Source organism: Cupressus sempervirens, chromosome 9, assembly GCF_028749045.1.
Source record: "Cupressus sempervirens isolate cs-2001-9-10 chromosome 9, ASM2874904v1, whole genome shotgun sequence".
NCBI classification, from domain to species: Eukaryota; Viridiplantae; Streptophyta; class Pinopsida; order Cupressales; family Cupressaceae; genus Cupressus; species Cupressus sempervirens.
The window spans coordinates 519,464,910-519,487,888 of NC_143126.1; the positions used below are offsets into that span (position 1 = coordinate 519,464,910).

At 37.0% G+C, this 22,979-nt stretch overlaps 1 protein-coding gene across 5 annotated transcripts in view; it reads right to left on the reverse strand.

The window, feature by feature from the left end:
* Positions 1-22,979, reverse strand: part of LOC149539632 (uncharacterized) — a 135,012-nt gene that overhangs the window by 41,039 nt on the left and 70,994 nt on the right. For all 5 annotated transcript variants that reach the window (XM_089800868.1, XM_089800866.1, XM_089800867.1 and 2 more), the window contains 8 exons: positions 3,719-3,816; positions 3,538-3,621; positions 3,050-3,183; positions 2,774-2,846; positions 2,624-2,669; positions 2,400-2,509; positions 2,199-2,306; positions 2,021-2,080 (listed from right to left, as the gene is read on the reverse strand). In XM_089800868.1, coding sequence (XP_089656994.1) covers positions 2,021-2,080; positions 2,199-2,306; positions 2,400-2,509; positions 2,624-2,669; positions 2,774-2,846; positions 3,050-3,183; positions 3,538-3,621; positions 3,719-3,816 — 713 coding nt within the window. The remainder of the gene's footprint in view (positions 1-2,020; positions 2,081-2,198; positions 2,307-2,399; positions 2,510-2,623; positions 2,670-2,773; positions 2,847-3,049; positions 3,184-3,537; positions 3,622-3,718; positions 3,817-22,979) is intronic.

Consider the following 22,979-nt stretch of genomic DNA (forward strand, 5'->3'; position numbering starts at 1 on the left):
TACGGCAGATATTGGGGGAAGTATGGATGGATGGAGTACGGATGGAGGGAGGTAGTACGGCAAATGGAGGGAGGTGTACGACTAAGGGAGGGAGGAGTACGGATGGAGGGAGGTAGTACGACAGATGGAGGGAGGAGTATGAATGGAGGGAGGAGTACGGATGGAAGGAGATAGTACGACAGATGTTGGGGGAAGTATGGATGGATGGAGGAGTGCAAATGGAGGGAGGTAGTACACCAGATGGAGGGAGGAGTATAGATGGTAGGAGGTAGTATGACAAATGGAGGAGTACGAATGGAGGGAGGAGCATGGATGGAGGAGTACAGTTGGAGAGAGGAGTAAATGGAGGGAGGTAGTACGACAAGTGGAGGGAGGAGTACGGATGGAAGGAGTACAGAGGGAGGGAGAAGTACAGAGGGAGGAGTACCTCAAGTATTTTATAAAAATTGGAAAGAGCATACAAACTCATATGCAAATAATATTAGAAAACAGCTCCATCAAATAAATGTCAAGCACGAATAGATATTGAATACTAATATTCTCCAGTTAATACTCACAGACAAAGATGGTGCTCCGATTTGCCAAATCCGAGCAAAGTATTACAGGCAACGAAATAGGATGAGGGTTTAATCTTACCGAAACCAAAAAGCCAAATAGGGAAGATCTTTCACTTCCAAAATGGCAAACAATAGAGAACTCCAATAGGAATTCGCGGTAAAAAGAAAATAATCCAAATAGCATACCGACTACTACCTACAAGTCGTGCTTAAATACCCGTCAAATAAACCTTTCCGAGGGTGTACAAAGATAGCTGACGGCAACCCTCACCAATGGAAACTAAAAATTAAAATAGGTCCAAGATATATTAAATCAATCGGAACCACAAATACAAATATTAACTTGGGCCCATATTAATTAATTAAAGTATCTAATTAAAGATCTTTTTATATTATTTAAATTCTGGGACCAATTAATTAATTAATTAAATTAAATTATTACATTAAAAAAATGGGGGCATGACATGTAGTCTTCAACCACATTTATCATATACCAATAAACAACATGCTGGTGCTAGATCTCAAGTTTTTTATACATAAACCTGGATATAGAGCAGAAAGAAAATAATAAAATTAGATAACACATACATACATGTGTGTGTACACACATATATACATACACACACACACACATTTATGTGTCTGTTGTGTGTGCAGTCTTCAACAACATTTATTAGATACCAATAAACAACATGCTGGTGCTAGAGCTCAAGTTTTTAATACGTAAACCTGGATATAGAGCAGCAAGTAAATAGATAACATCTACAAATGAACATATCAATGACACTCAAACCTACAATTAGTTACAGTAGAAAGTTGCTAAAGATATATATACAGTTTTCAACTACAGTTATTCAATAGTAATAAACATGCATCTGCTAGATCTCAAGTTTTTAATACATAAACCTGGATATTAAGCAGTCAGTAAATAATGATATAATAAAACATCTACACAATAAGCAAAGTATATCAATGACACTCAAGCATACAATTGGCTACAATAGAAAACTACTAAAAAGATGTACAACATACATACACACACATATAATTTTCTACTACATTTATTAAATACTATTAAACAATATGCTTCTGCTAGATTTCAAGTTTTTAATTCATAAACCTGGATATAGAGCAGTAAGTAAATAATGCAATTACATCTACAATTTAAAAAGTATATCAATGATACTCAAACCTACAATTAGTTAAATTACAAAAGTACTAGACGTGTGTGTATATATATATATATATAGACACACACACACAACATGCTTCTGCTAGATCTCAAGTTTTTAATACATAAACTTGGATATAGAGCAGTAAGTAAACAATGAAATTACATTACATCTACAAATAAATAAAGTATATTAATGATACTCAAATCTACAATTGATTTTATTAGAAAAGTACTGAAAAGTCCCCAAGTTATGATAAGTATCAAACTACTATCAGAAAAGAAAGTTTACCAAAAGCATATTTGAACGTTTGTCACGCCTTCGAAAACCTTGAGAAACAAGATATGCTGCCTGCACAAAGAGGTCAAATCTCCTAGAACATTGAGCAACAAGAATATTGGGAAAGCAAAACCACAGTCACCCAGGCTTTCCAAAGTTCAAAAACATAATGCCACGAAATAAAGCCTACTTGCATAGGTAGAAGAATTTCAAGAAGTCCAAATCTCCAGAGCAAACGAAGAGAAGCTTCTCCAGCCCCAAATGCCAGCAAATAGTTCATTTCCAACATTATCCGTGCCTAGAATTATCACAAAAATGTGAAGGCGTGGAATGAAGAACAAATCAATCTAGGCAAGACATAGGAAGATAAGTCATAAAGCTCAACAAGCACCTTTCCAATGTGTGGGATATGACATGAGTAATCTTTTATGGCACGGGCTGTCTCTCTACTAAACTTGAAATTAAGACGAGCTGCGATTCTGATTCCACGCAATATGCGTGCTGCATAAGGCAACAAACTTAAGTTAGATCTAGTTATTTGCAACCAACCACATGTTTCATTCTTCATGCTTAGGACACCAACACCTATTTCATGGAGAAACACGGACTACTTACCACAGTCCTCTGCAAATGAGGAGTGTGCAGGAGTTATCGTTCGCACCTATGGAAATGTTAGCAATTAAATGGGCTAGATGATTTATAAGAAAAAAGGATAAATAATTCTAAACAGCTTTTTAAAGTTGTACAAGCTATTTTCCAGCTTACCTTACCAGCTTTCAAATCTTCTAACCCACCTATATAATCATAAACCACATTTTCGTACGGGTCGTACATTAACCTGTAGACAAAATTCAGTTCACATTTTTATGTGGATCATGGGTCATAATTGCCAAGATACAAAACTTTAAGCATGCAAGCCCTCAAGTAGAAAGAGCTACCAAATGCTTCTATCTTAATAAAATCTGAACACTAAAAACACAGCTTCAATCATGGCACATATAGATACATCCTGCAAAAGATATGTAAGTCAGATACAGCTACCCATTTATAGTGAAATCGCGCCCCATACAATTCCTCCAACGAGCATAGTCGCGGTCATTACGATTCTGAGGTTTCTGTATGAAATCCACAAAATCATTTTTCCCATTTCTTTCGGATGTTTTAAAGCTTGAAACCTGTGATTGAAAAGAGATTCCTTCCCAGTTAAACTAGGCAGCACAACCTCAAAGCTCTTACTTGTAAAAGTAGTATTTAGTAACTTATTAATAAATTGTTGCCAGAGGGTTTATATGCTAACATGGATTTGGTCATTTTTGTCTAAATATTGATCCAAATCAATATAACTTGTGAAAACTTAAATCTGAATTTACTTTTAGTTTGTAATCCTTGACATCAAAAGATTTATTTCTATATAACTTAAATTAGAATTCACTTTAATTCAAGGCTCCTCAAGCTCCAGTGGTTCTTTACTTACTATATACTTTTGAGTGCAATTAAATAAACCTATTCTTCCTTGCAAAGAAACTCACCTCAACAATAGCCTGACTAAGATACACATGGCAAATCGGAAATCGTCTTCCTATAATGTGGCATCTTGAGAAATTTTTCCTAATCTGCAATCAACAATTAGATATCAAGACTGTCTGTTTCATACACCACAAACCAAACCATAAACCATTGAACTAAAATTGTTACTCTGAAGTTACACACCTGTTGGAGATCAGCAGTAGTTAATACATCAAAATCTTTCGGTGTCCTTTTTAAAACAAGATCTCTTACACAGCCACCCACCAGATAAGCCTCATATCCTACATTATTGATTTTATAAAGAAATAATTTTCTATATTATAAAACATATTCTCAAAATATTTGCTCCAGAATAATGCTTCACCATTCTAAGCATTTCCATTACTTCAACAACTCTACAAGCCCTCCAGAAATTAATCTATACAAAACTGGCAACTGAATAACAAAACCTTTGTAGTTAACTAGATATAAATTTATCATCAAAGAATAACATCTAATCTCAAAATCCTAGCCTCAACAGAAAAAGCAGTGTAGCATCTGCAGAATTACTGCAGTTGAAAAACATAAATAATATTGCATACATTAAAAAAGGGCAATACACACTTTATACATATACCTCGTAAAGGGGTTGAGGCTTGTGGCAAACTCATACTTCAGGAGAGGGTTGAGATCATCAGATTGTTTCACGGGGATGTCGCAACACCATCAATTACATATACCTCGTAAAGGGGTTGAGGCTTGTGGCAAACTCATACTTGAGGAGAGGGTTGAGATCATCAGATTGTTTCACGGGGATGTCGCAACACCATCAATTTCTTGTACACCAAAAAATCAGTTCGACCACCTTCATTTTTGACATTTAAGGTGAGTGTTCTAGAATCAAAGAAAAAACACAACGCCACAAGTTCATCATGACCAAAACTAATCATAAATATGTCCAATGTACAAGCAAGGAGGTTGCAAGTAAGTTTTCTGCTAACTTCTATTTTAGCAATGACTTTCCTTTCCATGTTGCTTGACCTCCTTTCTAAATAGCTTATTGACAAACTATGTAGAGCTGATCCAAGTAGTGCCCATCCTGCTGACACTAGATTGAGAAGCACTCTCATGGAAAAATGTTATCCACAAGGTTAACTTCCTGATGGAGAAGAGCAAAGCCAGATATAGCTTCCTCTCAAACATAGCACAAGCTAAAAATAGCCAAACTGCTATTTGTGCCTTGCAGTGATTCCTCATTGAAGAAACCTTGAAATTGATAACTCACTAAGATATTGGTGATTTGAATCTAAAACCCCCAGATGATGAAAACAAAACCTTGACAATTACACGGCAAACCATCATCTTACAACAAAAAAGGCTGAGTAAATAATAAGGTTACTCGTACTCTGGGTATTGGATGATGGAAACAAGTGTTGATCCTTACCATTGTTACCTGAAGACACATCTCCAATATATTTTCGTCCCAAAGACTTGGGGACACCTAGCGGACTTTGACTTTGACTTCTAGAACAAATTAAACTTTGACTCTCAAAGTTACACAAATTTGGCATATGAATTCTGCTGATTCTCATATTTTAAGGTTCTATTATGTACAAGTAAATGCTTTATTCATGTTTTCATATAAATATTTTAAATTTTACTATATATTTCAATTTCCCTATTGTTATATATCCGTCCCCATTTGCTGTTCACCTTCATCCCCAAAATCAGGAAAACGATTTGCCGTTCCAAAAACCCGTATGCTGTCCCCTGTCGTCCCTGTCCCGGATACTTGAGGGAATATAGATCCTTACACAACTTGTGACGAGACTTAAAGAATCTATCATGAAGATGCTGAGAAACCTGTCCTGATGGAGTGTTTCAAATTTTCAATATTTTGAATGTGAAAATTGGATTTCTCTATGCAAAAAGTGTGCTTTTAAAACCCCAAGGCACTTTACATTATTGGTGGGTTTTTAACCCTTGGATGCATATGGGTTCATGGAGCACATTTTTCCTTCTAATTTTTAGCTTACGTTTGTCATTTAGATAATTGGGAGATCTTTTTGACCTGGACGCCCATTTTCTTATAATTTCACTTTGACATTTGCCACTTAAGAGGAAAACTCCACACCAAGTGCTAAAATGATGTTATTTTCTATTGACATCACAAAGTACAAGTAATATTTCAACTTGAGTGAAATCAAATTAAAGCTCACCAAAATGTTGTAGGATTGTTATCATCAATGTCAAAAGTTAAAGATGTCATTAACGTTGAAGGAATTTGTTGACGGAAAATAGAATCAATGTGACACAAGAGACTAGACCAAGAGTTATGGTGAGAAAATGAGAATGACTGCTACATGAAATTGAAGGAAAATACGGAAGACATGTGTTACATCCCAATTTTTGACCTAGCTTGAAATATAAACGTTGAAGTTCACATGAAGTCAGTTGGTAATTTAATTTGATATAATCTGGCGAAATGGTAAGATAGTTAGTCGTTATGATTTCAAGTGAAGATGACATGCTAGTTATTCGTTAATCGCGAATTCATGGAATTAAGACAAAAGGTTAACTAATATGATTATTTATAATTTATAATTTAATTACAGAGAAATTCCTCGCAGGGAGCTTGTCGAAGGGGTGGAAGCATTGTCAGAAAAGAATTAGGCAAGGCATCACCATCATTGGATAGACAAGTACAGGACCAAGTGATTTGTAACAGGACTCATCTCTGGAACTGCATGAGTCGTTATTAATTAATTAAATTTAATTAATTAAGTTTAAATATAAACGTATTCTTAAAAGATTTTAAATTATCTTTCATCGTATTATTTTTAATAATAGTTTATATATGTGCATTTGAATATAAAAATATTTTGGCATCTTTATATGTTAATAAATTAATAGAATGATGTTTTTAAAAAATACTTATAAGATTTTAATAAATTTTCGAATTATAATAATATTTGTGTTTTTTTCACTTTCCCGCTCTATTATTTCTAATTTAATATTCTTTAATGTTAGCACTTAGTCATCGATTTAAACATTAAATAATATTAATAAAACTTTTTCACCTTTGTTCCAACGATTCATTTTTCAATTTGATGGAATTCAAAGCGCATTTGAGTCTTGTAATGGTAGAAGCTGAAAAGCCATTCATTATCTTTTTATATGGTTGCCTTGTCATTTTCAGACATCACCAACAAGATACCCGTCTGTTCTTGTTTCCACCATAGTCTCAGAACCTCACTATTCTGCAACCTGAGTTTATCTATTTGCCTTGTATCCTGTTATATCCGTCTCAAATTCTTCTTTTGCAAATACGTTTAGCACCCTACTAAGATCCGTCGTCCATTCTGCAAAACGTTATCACCTACAACATCATTCCTGCCTAGCGCGATATCATACCTCTGAGCTTACACGAGATCAATCTTGCACATCATTGAACAGCGGATTCAGCGGGTATTTGAAGAGTTCACAAAGCAGGGCACACAGTAATCCATAGCCAAGTAAGGATGTGCTAAATCATTTTTAACTTCTTTCACTCACGTTTTCTTGTCCTTTCTGGGTCGGGTTGATACAAAATGTAAGAGTTGTGTGCACAAAATAGAGTCCTGATGTTTACCTTGAGCTCAGAATATTAGAAAATGCCAACAGAGCTTGTTTACATGATTATTAATAAAGTAGTTGATGCTTATGATAGAAGCCGATAAAAGAAGTAATAAAACTTTATGTTCTCATCTTATTCATTGTCTAATATTACCGATTGCCATCACTTAATTCAAAAATACTTTTGAATACAGACTATACCTTTATCAAACCACGTATGTCTTAACTCTGTAGATTTTGTCATGAAAAGCTATGTTCTCAAACAAACAGTAATAATGATCAACTATGAATACCAAGGAAATTCTGAGAATGTAGAGTCTTAATTTTATGAATAGGTATAAGATGTAAAAGTTCAAGCACCAAGGAGACACCGATCTAAAGATCTGTTGATGGTTAGTGAGTGCAATGAGTTGTTTTTTTCTAGTTTGCAAGTTGGATATAATATGAGTTCATCTGTTGTATCTGTGTGTATTGAGAATTTGTTTTTCAAGGATATAGATACTGAAAATGGGTTGAAGATATAAGTGTAGGAGACAAGTAAGAATGTTGCTGAATTTAGAATGGTCAATTGTGTTTTTCTTTGTAATGCAACTGTTGAATCAAGAATGTTCAATGTGTCTCTTTTTCATTAATATAATTGCAATCTGAATCGGGGTGGTCAGTAAAAGAATTCTAGTTCTTGGAAAACTGCCTTAAACCATAAATATTTCTTTATTCATAAGAAAGTATTAAACATGTATAAAAGATATGGATATGCAATGAAAAACTGTGATTAACTAATTCAGTTCAGAATGTATTACAAACATTCATACCCTGCAAGAGTGAATTTATTAATATTAAACAAGCACCTAGAAATCACAGGCTTGGAGGACTGATGAGGTTGAGGGAGTGTGAGGAAAGATTCATCAACAATAAGAACCAATAATATCAGTTATGACATTTTTAAAATATATATCATTTAATATGAATTAATAATAGCTCATGCATATTCCTGTTATGATGATCTCCTACTGCCAAGTCGTATGGCGTGTTATATATCATGATGCCCAGTGAATGGTAAGATGTTCCCTGTCAATTCTGGGTAGGGAGGGTCTTTCTCATCAGAGATGCTATGGGGATATATATATTGTAGTCCGAGGTTGGGTGGTAAAGCCTCTAGCAATGTTTCACCTCTATCAAGATGTCAGATATGCGTCAAACAGAGATAAGCCATGAAATCAATTGTTTATCGGAAACAAGTATTATCATTTTTGTTTATGAGAAGGTAAGATTAAATTGAGGTATTTCATTGTTATCATCATTTTACTTCATATAAATGAATATTGAATATAAGTAATTATCTAATCTTGAGAAATTGTCACAGATAAGCAATCGGAAGGAAAAGAAATCCGAAGCCCTAATTGATTGCGTGACAGCTGGAACCTTAATTGATATGGTGGTATTGGAAGCCCTAATTGAATCCGTGGTATCGAAAACCCTACTTGAATCCGTGGTTGCGAAAGCCCTAAATTGAATCCATCATCGCGGAAACCCTAGATAAATCCGTTGTCGCAGACACCCTAAATTGAATCCGTGGTCGCGGAAGCCCTAAGTGGTAAAGCAATACCAGAAGCCCTAAATAAACCGATGGTAATTGATGCCCTAATTGGTAAGATGATATGTGATGCCCTAATTTAAGTTATATTGGTATTTAGTGGTATTCATCAAATGATTTTTGAGATAGCAGTCGTTTTGAGAAATTGTTATAGTATATTTGTGGACTAACCCGAGTGGTTGCAGAAGCATACTTAGATGAATTTCAGTCTCAGTTTTTCCGAAGTATGTGATTTCAATTTTTGAAGAAATTTCATTAAAAGGTATTTCAAGTATTTAGTTAAGAAATTTTGTTTAACTGACTTTAACGGTAATCTTCTTCACATGAACATGAATGATGTAACTGCCTTCTTATGAAGTCGAAGTTAAAACTCTATTCTATGCTTATGATAGATGTTAAAATTAGACCCGAGAAAACCAATTGTTACAACATGTATCAAAGAGATAAGTTACATACATACATCCCTTGCATCATGTTTCTATGAGCATCGCTGATGGAACGGTAGCATGATGTTAGCTACCAAAGTGCATAAAGGACAGATTACACACATATATTAAAGTGTTATTTCCACAAAGAAATAGAAGTTTAAATTTCATTAGAGCAAAAGAGGAAATCATTGGTGAAGTAGATGTTTGTGTATGCTTATAGCAACTTCATTATGGAAGGCATGAAAGTGAGCGACTTAAATGAGAAATCGACTAATAGTGGATGAGCTTCCATAATGAGCAGCGATTTAACAAGAAGACATTGGCAATTGAAGTATGAACAGCAGCTATAGAAGACAAAGGCAGTGATATTATTTAAGAGGTCAAACTAAGTCAAAAGGGAGGACAAGTCAGAAAGAACTATTGCCATGTAACTCATTAAGAAAAAGATAGCAGTTTTATTTAGAAGGATTGGATAATCTTACACAGCAATGAAAAAAAAGGAAGTCATGCATCATATAGGAGATCTGACCCATCAAGTAAACCGATCACTAAGCCGAGCAAGAGGTGTGAATAGAAAAGGACAAAAGGACAGCAACCTCATTAACATAGACTAAACAATTAGCATGAAAGAATGAATGGTTTATAGGATATTTTGTTTGGTACAAGAAAATACTAAGGCGGTGATTTGTTCTCCAAAACCAATTCCAAAGACCCTCTTGGATCCGTGTCTCGGATTCTATTGTCTAATTTTGATCGATTTTTCACCTCAAAATTTGTGTCTAACTTTTTCCAATTTTTCTCTATATAAAAATCAAGTGACTTTTTTGAACTCTGTTTTGGGGCGTAATGCTCATCTGCAAATATGGTTTAGAAATTTTCCTCAAAATCATAGTTTCAGTTTCATGTTGTTGTCTTTGGCTATAGAGAATAACACCTCCATTACCCAACGTCACAGCTTCTTAATCATTAACATTTTGCAGATCCAAGGTGGGTCTTATAATAGTAGAATGTACTAAAGAATTTGTGACCAAAAGACAGCAAGCAGGCGATGACCATTAAAGGAGGGTATTAGAATATTGTAAGGTTTTTTTAATGTCATCTTAGTTAGTCTTCAATTTATTAAGTAGTTCCTATTTTGTCTTTAGTTCACAAATGTTTCATGATAGAAATGTCATCTTTGTAAATCTATATAAGGAGCTTTCAATTCCTCTATTTAATACATCTAGATACGTCGTCTTTGTAAATCTCTAATGAGCTTTCATCTCCTTTGTTTAATACAACATGGATTTACCATTGCAATCATTAATGTTGAAGGAATTTGTCAAGGGAAATAATAAACGTAATGTCAAAAGAGAATCAATGTGACACAGAGGAATAGACCAAGAGTTATATGGTGTGAATGATTCTATCACATGAAAATTAGGAAAATATCAAAGGTACATACCGAAGGAAGAGATAAGTTGCATAAATCCTTGGCACTATCACACCACTTTTTATTGACACGTTTTATGCTCACATCTTATTTATGGATGCCCTAGATGAAATTTATTGCTTTTAATAATGGTTTTGTAAGTGTGCCCTAAGCAGGAAAGACCTAATCTAACAGTGGTTTTATTGCCCTAAATGGTTTTGGTTACAATGTTTTTGTTGCCCTAAATGGTTTTGTCTATAATGGTACAATGGTATAGTTTTGGTGCCCTAGATGGTAAATCTAGGTTAACCATGGTATTGCAAACTTTGCCCTAGGTGGATTCTGGTTTTGGAATGTATGATATCTCTAACTCAACTCCTAATGTGTTTAAGTAATTATCACTTAAATGTGATCGAAAAACCCCTTGTTTATCATGTAGATTAAAATTGATGATTACTACCAAGAATGCTCATAGATATAATAATGATGTTTCATATATATATGTATATATATATATATATATATAGGTATACGTATACGTATATGTATACGTATACCTATACGTGTGTATATATGTATATATATATATATATATATATACGCGTATAGGTATAGGTATACGTATACGTATACGTATACATATGTATACGTATACATATATATATAGATATATATATATATATATATATATATCTTATTTTTTGAACATAATGTGATATCAAGGTTTAACGAACTATTCGTATCGTATGCAGGACGAACATGACATAGACCCAGAGCTAAAGGAGGTATCACCAGGAAAGAGGATGTGGGATGATCAAGTTTCAATCCTGGAAGAGGCAAGACTTGAAAATTACACCTAGATGGTCAAGTGACTTAGACATGAGGGAGTCACTATCTCACTTTATCCTGAGCAATGACTATTATTCACTCAAACAAATTCGATCAATTTAGAATCATGGGGACCTATGTGTGACCTATATTATTTTATTCATGTAGATACTCAAAACATGAGAATATTCTCACCTATATAATTATAGTTCAACTGGACGAAGTCCTAACATAGTGGAAATATTAGAAAGCTATGTCAAGCTTTCCTTAATCAATCATATCATGGAATTATTCTTTTATACGTTACCTTTTTCTCTTTGGTTAATTACTAATTTCCTATACCAATCTAACTCTAATGTTAGGACTTTTCGATAACACATCATTCCTTTTAATCTCGATCGAGCATGATAATTGTAGAGGCATCCAAGCGAAGTCATAGGAAATATTTCCTTCAGAAATATTAGAAATTTTATCTTTAAAACCGTGTTATTCGAGGCGAAGGAAGATGATAGGCTTTAAGCGAGTAAGATTGTTCATTTTCAAACACACAGAGGAGAGGGAGCGGTTGCATCAATCTTGGAACATTAGAAGTGAGAAAATAGACCAATTCACGATAGACATCATCTTGCTCAAGTGGCTTGTTAGGAAGGAAACTATAGCAACAACTCTACTCATCCTTAGGATTCTTGCATTCAATTCTCGGCGAAGTAAAGCAACATTAGTTTTTCTTCTAAGTGTATTTCAATAGTATCATTCTATCGTTGGTAAATAGTGTAGCCGACAGGATGTATGTCGTCAATAAATACTATGTAGCCAACGGACCCTTTGGGAAAGCTATTGCTATGTAGCCGACGGACCCTTCAGGAAGGTTCTTGCTATGTAGCCAATGGCCCTTCGGGAAGGTTCTTCGGAAAGTATATATACACCCTCCAAGATCATTGTAATCATCATCATAAGCGCCGTTGCCCGATGGACCTGGAATGAAGGTAGAGGAATGAAGACTAATGCCAAATCAATTGAATAAAAATAAGAATAAGCTGAACGAAAAAGATGAAATACGCACAGCACAAGGGAATTTAATTTTGGCACAACAGGCCGAACGCAAACGAAGGTTTCAGCAGATTGTCGACGGACACCGAAGCACTGAAGAATTACTAGAAGAAACTCGACAGCGGTTGGATTTGATGGAAGAAGCAAGGGAGGAATTTCTTAACCTGCATACGCCAAGGGAAAACAATCCAGACGGAAGGGGATTAACTCGCACGGCTCGGAGTGCCGAGGGAGCACGAGAGTGGAGTGAACTCTTCATCTAAGATACACTTCCGGAACGGACAGTTTCGCTTGACGAAACCCTTCTTCACCAAATAGCATGACTGTCGGAAATAAAATAACTGTTGCAAATAGTGCGGGCGTGTAGAGCAGCGCAGGTGTGCCGAGTAGCACGAGTGTGCAAAATAGTGCGGGTGTGCAAAACAGCGCGGGTGTGCAAAACAATGCAGGTACACAACAAATCCCTCAACCTCGAATAGTAATGGTTAGACCAAAGGAGAAGTTGGGAAAGTTTTATGGTGATGGAACAGTCGATCCAATCCGACACTATAAAACATGCGAAACAATTTGGAGGGCGAATGGCATAACGGATACAAATGAATGGGTTCGACAATTTCCGGCAACCCTGAGGGGCATAGCAATTGATTGGTTTGCCGATACGGATCCTCAAAAATTAACCAATTGGGACAACGTTAAGGAGTTTACCACCGAATTTCAACTGTTGTACGATGACAATGAGATCGTAGCAAAGATATACAACACGAAGCAAGGCAAAAATAAACAATTCAAGTATATGCCAGAAAATTAAAAGACTTAATAAACAAGATGGAAAGTAAGCCGGCAGATGGGTTGCAGAAGAGATGATTCATTAAAGGACTACGCCCAAAGTTACAGAAGAAGATGAGGATTGTGCCGCCATCGTCATACAATGAAGCATACAATCGCGCAATGAACTTGGAAAGTGAGCAGGAAACAAAAAAGAAGAAGAATAGCTCATCCGAGTCAGATGACGATCGTCTTCGGAAGAAGAGAACAGTGATGATGAAAAGGGTAGCAAGAAGGTCCGAGCTCTCCAAAAGGATATGATCCGAATGATGAAAGAATTTAAGAACATGCAGAAGGAGACAAAGGGAAACAACCTCTGGTGGACGGAATGTAAGACAAAAGGTCACACGAAGGGATCCTGTCCAAAGAACCAGTTCTGTGAGATTTGCCAGATCATGGGACATTCCACAAAAGAATGCCCCTTCAATATGAAAACAAGAGGACCTCAACAAGTGCTCTTGACCCAGGAGGCTTCCGCATCAAGAGGGGGCGGAAATACCAGTAATGAGGGTGCCACGTCAGGGAGGGTACAAGAATAATAGGCGAGCGCAAAACAACAACAATGCCAACAATAATAATGAGAGCCGCAGCCGAATTCAGTACAATGCGAACAGTCGGCTGATGGTTCAATGCCACGCATGCAATTTGTGGGGTCACTTTGCCCAAGACTGTACAACGGCAAACGCACCAAAGTTGTTATGCAGATGGTGTGGCCTGGGAGATCATGAAGATGCCAAGTGCCTGAAATCAGGAGTGAATTTGATCACCATCGAGATGGACGAAGAAGAGGTTTTGGCAATCACACAAAAGCAAGCAAAACTATACCCCAACCCGACAGAAGAAAAGAAGATATTGGAGGAAGCGCTAGCAAAAATTCAAAAAGTAACACAAGCGGAGAAAGCACACTTGAAGGACACTATCAGTACCTTAGCAAGGAACTGCGTGGAACAAAACATCTTACGGCAGATATTACAAACTGAAGTACCAGTGAAAATAAACGATCTGCTGCTCACAATGCCTCAACTACAAACAACACTCACGAACATAGCCCCGATTGCTAAACTATCAGGAGAACACGGAAGGGAGAAGGAAAGTGGAGCAAGTACAGTGGACAGAAGGGAGAAAGAAAGTGGCGCAAGTACGGCAGACCCAATGCTACTAGCCTTCACATCCGGATGGCATCCAGCAATTGTCGAGATGGGAATTCTAGGAACTATTCTGACAGACACAATTGTGGACGGAGGTTCCAGGGTAAACATCCTACCAGAAGATACTTAGAAAAAGTTAGGACAATCTACGTTGTGGTCACCAACCTTCCAGTTGCTCACAGCAAACCAACACAGAATCAAACCGTTGAGAGTCCTGATGGCACAACCAGTCACTATCAGAACACAGTCGTTCCTGCTCGACTTCATCGTCATCCCGCTAAAGAGGAGAGGATATGATGCCATTCTAGGCCAAGGCTGGCTCATACAAGCAAAGGTTAAGCATGACTGGAAGAAGAATACCCTATCAATGGAGCGCGGAGGTAGAAGATTCATAATTGACTTGCACCTACAAATGGTAGGTGAGGAGGCAGCGTTGTCAGATTTCGAAGGTGAAGGTGCAGAGGATGACGAAGGGAGGAAGAGAATGGAACCTGATGAAGAGGGAGTATTGAGACTGGAAGGAGGTTCGAATGAGGACGACCTAGACTCATTGAACGGCCTTTTCCACCAGCAGATGGAGGATTACGAGCTCTTTCCAAGCTGCAATATGTTAAGGGTCGACAAAAGTGAAAAAGAAGAGGGAAATGAATGTCCGAAGGCATACAGAGAAGCGGAAGAAGGAAAGGCAGTTACAGCTAAAGCTGAAGGGAAGAACATATAGTACGAACCCAAATAAAGGAAAGATTCCACTGTAGGAAACATAGTGAACGGACCACCCGGAAAGAAAATGTTACGTCGAACCATGGATATGGTAGAAAGGTGCCGGTAGCAAGGAAAACATATCATACAGTTTGCACAGGGAACAAAGAAGAAGGGTTTAATAAAAGCTTTAGCAGTACAGAGTGGAGGTTCTAAAATCAAGAGTACAGTTATTGACAGCAAGACAGAATTCATGGTACCGAGTTTTGAGAACAAACTGGGCGATATGGAAAACCTGAGGGAGAGATTATGTAACTTCAATAAACTAGATGAGCGACGATTACAGGCACAATGGGCCACAGAGGTAATGCAGAACAGGCGCAAAGCATGGCATGATAAACACCGGAAACTGAACAAGTTCCAACCAGGACAGATGGTGTTGAAGTATGACGAACGAAACAAAATCAAACCAGGCAAGTTTAAAGTCAAATGGGTCGAGCCATACCAGATCCAGGAAGTAGGTGATAACAGAGCAATAAAGTTGTGGACACTGGATGGGCAGGAAATTCTAGAAACGGTGAACGGTTCAAAATTGAAAATATATCAGGCACGACCTATTCTGTCGTCAACGAATACCAAGGAGCAATAGAATTTTGTTCCAAAAAAAAAAAAGAACAGTTGTCGTACGGTATCTTAAATGGACCTAGAAGGCACCGTACGGTGGTTTCCATAGACATACGACCTTTTTTAAAAAGCTTCCCATACCCATATGGATTTTGAAGATTAAGTTCTCTATTTGGGCACGTGCGGATTTTGAAGGTTGACTTCTCTGTTTGGCACTGTACAAATTTTGGAGGTTGAATCTTCTATTTGGCAACGTACAAATTTGGAGGTTGAATTTGGCACCGTACGGATTCAATTTCACTGTATGTTTTTCATGACCGTACAGAGGCAACAAGGTATCAATGATAGCAGTCGTACAGCTTTTGAAACAGGGAGATAGTTCTACTATTGTGACCGTATGGATTGAAGGATCAACAAAGAGCTTTCAAAAGGTATTTCATGGCCATACGGCACACTATAACTAGAAATTAGCACCGTACGGCAATCTTATTCAGTGCAGGTGTTTCAAGTACCCTCACCATACAGCTAAATGCAGATCATTTTATACTGTGTTTGGGGCACCGTACGGTTTGCGTAATTTGTGTCTGAGGTCTGGTTTGTGTATGATCAGTATGGTTTTTCTAAATGCTTGCACATTGTCTATACGCCATACTGCACTTCTATTTTTCCTAGGAGATAATAAGTTACAGTCCACCAAAAGCTTGTACGGCTAACAGAATAAGTTTGGAGAAAGGGTAAACAAGAGAAGGCAAAAGGAAGCAGTCAAAAGAGGAGCAAAAAAAAAAAACCAACAACAGATTGAAACAATTCAAAATGAGTAACGCATAATGCCCAAGGGAAGGGAAAAACATAAGCAAGTAGTAAAACATCAGTGGTTGCCAGAAGAGTGTGGGATCAGAAGAAAATCACAAAAATAGTGTATTCCATGCAGTTTTGTATGGATTTCGGAATGCTAATTTGGTCTTGGCAGCAAGGGCGCTACCCCTCGACCCCGCCCCAGTCAGTGCAGTTATCAGTCATGGGAAGTGTGACCAGTTGATGAGCCCTAGAGCTGCTGGAGGCATGCAGTGTCTATATACCAGAGGTAGAGAGAGCACTAGAGCAAGCCTTTCAAGAGGGATGATATGCTTTAAGGCACTTGGAGTAAGTGTTGGACGTGGAGCTGTCTTGGTGGATGCATGGCGAGCTCGGGAGGAGCTGATCATCCAGTTGAAGGCAGTACAACGACACTTGGCTCAAGGTACCCAAGAGTTGGAAGCAGAGAAAGCAGCACGAGTGGCTATCAAGGTCAGCTTGATTGAGGAGACAGTATTGTGTTAGCAGAGGCTACAAATGCAACATGGTTTGGAGACCAGTTTGGTACAGGCACAGAACGAATGTGAAAGTGGTGTGACGGAAACAGATCTATTTTGTTGTAGTTAGTCAGTTAATGTATTTTTGTCTCGGATATTTTGTAATTGTCGTTCGGAGACGACTTTTTCTTTTGGGGGGATGATGTCATTGGTAAATATTGTGTAAATCACAGGATGTATGTCGTCGATAAATACTGTGTAGCCAACAAACCCTTCGGGAAGGTTCTTGCTATGTAGCCGACGGACCCTTCGGGAAGGTTCTTGCTATGTAGCCGACAACCCTTCGGGAAGGTTCTTCGGAAAGTATATATACACCCTCTGGAATCATTGTAATCATCATCATAAGCATTATGTAATCTCTTGGCATATGCGAATAATAAAAGGAGTACTGCTGTTCTTGTTCATTGTTTGTATCTATTCACCCATGTGGCAAACACATTCTTCTTTTAGTAATGCACGTCTATGCTTTATCTTCTGGCTCATTCGTAGAAAATGCTTTCTTCTTATCGAATATGTAAAGAGTAGGAGAGATAAATTGCTTACCATACCTCAGGTAGTAGTTCTTCTCAGAAAATACGATTGGCAAGGAGGCACATTTGAATGCCATGAAATAGTCAATTAAACTCCATAATCCTATAGTCTCCAATGAAGGAGCTGTAACTGTTGCTTTGACAGAAAAACCTACTGGAAAGTAAGGAAACAAAAAGTCTGTTATCATCATCATAAGAACAGTCACTTGGTCATGTATGTCATCAATTCTTTTCAAGATGAAGATGTTATTAAATTGTCAAGGCAGAACACTTGCTCCTGACTGTCAACGATTCTTTAAGAAAAAGGAAATTTCAGAGCCATATGCTGATTAGATAACTATAACTATAGCATTAGAGAAATCAATTGCACATGGCAACCATGAAACAATACTAACTTCGAACCGGCTGAAACTTAACCAAAGAAGTCTAAATTTCAAGTTCATCTCTCCAAGGTAAGAAGAGAAACAAACAATGCACCTACCCTGTCAGTAGTACAACTATAGTGTGACAATCTTGGTAGGTTAGAAAGTCAAGAAAACTGGAAGCTCATAAAAGGTTGAAACCGTGACAGAACTTGTGTAACTATCTGCTTCAAAAAACTTATACAAAACAATATACATGAAGACCTCAATGCACCCTTGAAAAACTTGACTCAAATAATCCAGAAACAGCAAATAGCATAACTACAGCCAAAGAATTGGCAGGATGACATTAAAATTTGAATTTTGAAAACCACCTTCTCGAACTTCAAAAGCAAGGTAGAGACCAGCATGTATCATCAATGCAGGCTAACTTGAGTAATTTATGAAGCTCATCTTCTATCTGATAGACCACCCTTGGATGGATACGTCGTACAGTAGAACCAAATCGGAATACTCTAACTTTTGGAAGAACAGAATTCCACTAGAGATCCTCATAAGAGTTTTTAGTTAAACACTCTGAGGGGAAACAGAACCCAACCTAACAGCAAAATGGGAAGGTGAGATGTTGACTCCATACTTTAACAAATCCTTGGCCAAGGTAAGACTAATGGATGTCAGAATAGAGCTACTGGATACATCCCTGACAGAAGTCATAATAGGTAGTCATGAACTACAGAATATGACTGATCACGATGTAAGTATCTCTACCACCAGTCCTAGAAACTTGTCTTGATCATCCACCATCTCTCGCGGAGAGTCGGGTATGCTTGGATCTCAAGCAGCCTAGGAGGGATCGATATTGATCCATGGTTGGGTGGTTAAATGCCCCAGTGATGCCTTTTCCCTTGACAGTGATTCTAGCTGTAAACTTGGCACCCTGCTCATGCAACATCTACTCTATCAGTTCAACCTCTGTACACACTTTATGTGAGTATTCTGTTTCCAATTAGCTGCATGTTATTATCAGATTATTACCACAAAAGAAGTATGTAATTAGATTAATTGTACTTTGTTGATTTCAATGGCAACGCATTCCTCTTTTTTTGTTCCTAGAAGTAAAATTGAGATGTTAGTCTCTATCAAGTATTTAAATCTTGTTAAAATTAGATTTAGTATAGTAATCACTATGTCAGGTACTCCATCAAAAAAAAAAGAGAGAGAATTTGTTACATATCTTGTTGTGTCATTTCAATGTTGAATGCAAATAGTTTAGTTTAACTCAAAACAGTTAGTAAACTTTTGTTATTGATTTTTATAGCTTGTTACATATGGTATCAGAGCACCAAGCTCAACACTGGACCTGGGCTCATCTACAACTAGTAGAAAACTAATATGGGAATTTTTGGAATGTATTTTCAAGATGCCCATTGTTATACACCCATTGTTATACACACCAAAAAGAAGAGAGTTCGTGAGCTGAGCAAGGTACGAATAGCTAATGCTTTGAGTCGAGACTTTGACTACTCTTGCGTGGAGCCAATATCCAACAATGAAACCATAGCAAGTGCACTTCAGAGAATCAGGCATTAGAGATGCAAATGGACTCCCAAAATACGAGCAGAGGTTAAGACTGCTCTATTGGCAGAAGGAAAACCTGAAACAGCATCAAACCCAGCCAGCCCAAAACAACAACTTGCCCCAGCTCAGATAAGTAAACTAGAACAGAAACCAGAGGAACCCAAACCTGAGGCCATGACAGCTACGCCACTTATCACCCCACAGCTAGGGTTCTGGCTAATACCTTTGACTACCCTGATCAACAAGAATCCATCACGGATAGAAAGGGTAAATCAATAGACATGGGGTGTACCCAGTAGGGCCACCTCGAGCAGAACAAAACAAAGTTTTGTTCTGACCCTTTCGGGTAATATAGTTTTGGATGTGAACCCTTTTCTTTGGGCTTATGTAAAAGTAAGTTGCAATCCTATGAAAAGAAAAAAGAAAAAGACAACTTTGTTGTGTATGATTTAAATTGTTGAACACTTGTATCTGCATTTCATTGTACTCTTCAAAAATGATAATAATAAAGCAAACAAAATAAAATTGTCATAGATACTAATCGTAACTTTGTACTCTTATTTATGGATGCCCAAGATGAAACTTATTGTTTTTAAAAAGATTTTGTAAATGTGCCCTAAGCAGGAAAGACCAAATCTAACAGCGGTTTTATTGACCTAAATGGTTTTGGTTACAGTAGTTTTGTTGCCCTAAATGGTTTTGTTTATAATGATACAGTGGTATAATTTTTGTGCCCTATATGACAAATATGGGTTAACCGTGGTTTTGAAGACTTTGCCCTAAGTGGATTTTGGTTTTCGAATGTATGATATCTATAACTCAACTCTTAATTTGTTTAAGTAATTATAGCTTAAATTTGATCAAAAAATCCTTGTTTATCATGTAGATTAAAATTGATGATTACTACAAAAAATGCTCATAGATATAATAATGATATATATATATATATATATATCTCTTTTTTTTTTAACATAACGTGATATCAAGGTTTAATCACTATTCGGGCTGGATGCAGGAAGAACGTGACATAGACCCGAAGGGAGAGGAGATATCACCAAGAAAGGGGATGTGGGATGATCAAGTTTCAATCCAGGAAGTGGTAAGAACTGACAGTTACACCTAGATGGCCAAGTGACTTAGACATGAGGGAGTCACCATCTCATTTTATCCTGAGCAATGACTATCATTCACTCAAACAAACTCTATGAATTCAGAATCGTGGGGACCTATGTGTAACCTACCTTATTTTATTCATGTAGATCCTCCAAACATGAGAATATTCTCACCTATATAATTATAGTTAAATTGGACTAAGTCCTAACATAGTAGAAATATCCAGAAGCCACGTCAACCTTTCCTTGATCAATTATATCATGGAATTATTCTGTTATACATACTAATTTCCTGTACCAATCCAACTCTAATGTTTGACTTAGGATTTTTTGGTAACACATCACTCCTTTTAATCTCAGTCGATCATGATAATTGTGGAGGTATTCAAGCAGAGTCGAGGGAAATATTTCTTTCAGAAACATTAGGAAATGTAATCTTTAAAACCGTATTGGAGTTGAAGAGTAGGCACGATGGAGATGGCAAGAAACTAAGCCACGTGAACCATCGGACAGTGAAGCTATTAGGGGTTCCCAGTTATTCAAGGGGAAGGAAGATGCTAGCCTTTAACTGAGTAAGATTGTTCATTTTCAAACACACAAAGGAGATGGAATGGCTACATCAATCTTGGAACATTGGATGTGAGAAAAAAGACCAGTTCATGATAGCCATCATCCTGCTCCAGTGGCTTGTTAGGAAGGAAACTAGAGCAACAGCCCTGCTCATCCTTGACATTCTTGCATTTAATTCTCACACAAGTAAAGTAACGTTAGTTTTGCTTCTAAATGTGTTTCTATACTACCATCTTCCTTCAGTACTGCACGTCTATGCTTTATCTTCTGGCTCATTTGTACAAAATGCTTTCTTCTTATTGAATATGTAAAGAGTAGGAGAGATAAATTGCTTCCCACGCCTCAGGTAGTAGTTCTTATCAGAAAATACAATTGGCAAGGAGGCACGTTCGAATGCCATGAAGGAGGAGTTGTAGCCGTGGCTTTGACAGAAAATCGTACTGGAAAGAAAGGAAACAAAAAATCTGTTATCGTCATCTTAAGACCAGTCACTTAGTCATGTCTGTGATTAATTATTTTCAAGAAGAATCTGTAATTAAATTGTCAAGGCAGAACACCTGCTCCTGACTGTCAACGATTCTTACATAAAGAAGAAATTCAAAGCCATATGCCGCTTAGATATCTATAACTATAGCAGAAAAGAAATTAATTGTGCATGGCAACCATAATCTGTTATCATCATCTTAAGAGCAGTCACTTAGTCATGTCTGTGATTAATTATTTTCAAGAAGAATCTGTAATTAAATTGTCAAGGCGGAACACCTGCTCCTGACTGTCAACGATTCTTATATAAAGAAAAAATTCAGAGCCATATGCCACTTACATAGCTATAACTATAGCAGAAAAGAAATTAATTGTGCATGGCAACCATAAAATAATAGTAACTTTGAACCGGCTGAGAGTTAACCAAAGAAGTCTAAAATTCAAGTTCATCTCTAAAAGGTAAGAAGAGAATGCACCTACCCTGTCAGTAGTACAGCTATAGTGTGACAATCTTGGAAAGCGAGAAAGGTTATAAAGTCAAGAAAACTAAAATCTCATAAAAGGGTGAAACCATGAAAGGACCTATGTAACTATCTGCTTCAAAAAACTTATACAAGACAATAAACATGAAGATCTCAATGCGCTCTTGAAAAACTTCACTCAAATAATCCAGAAACAGCAAACAGCCTAACTACAGCCAAAGAATTGGCAGGATGACATTAAAATTTGAATCTTGAAAACCACCTCCTCAAACTTGAAAAGCAAGTTAGAGACCAGCATGTATCATGAGTGGAGGCTAACTTGAGTAATTTATGAAGCTCATCTTCTATCTGATAGACCACCCGAGGATAGGTATGTCATACAGTAGAACCAAATCAGAATACTCAAACTTTTGGGAGAATAGAAGTCCACTAGAGATCTGATACGAGTTTTCAGTTAAACACCCTGAGGGGAAACATAACCCAACCTAACAGTAAAACGGGAAGGTGAGATGATGACTCCATACTTCAAGAAATCCTTAGCCAAGGTAAGACTAATGGATGTCAGAATAGATCTACTGGATACATCCCTGACAGAAGTCATACTAGGTAGTCAAGAACTACAGAATATGACTGATCACGGTGTAAGTATCTCTACCACGATGTTTCTTAGTATCTCTACCACCAGAGTATTTATTATTATATTTCTTATCATATGTATTAAGGGACTTATATAGAATAGTTTATATTAATTGTCTAAAATTGATTATAATTATA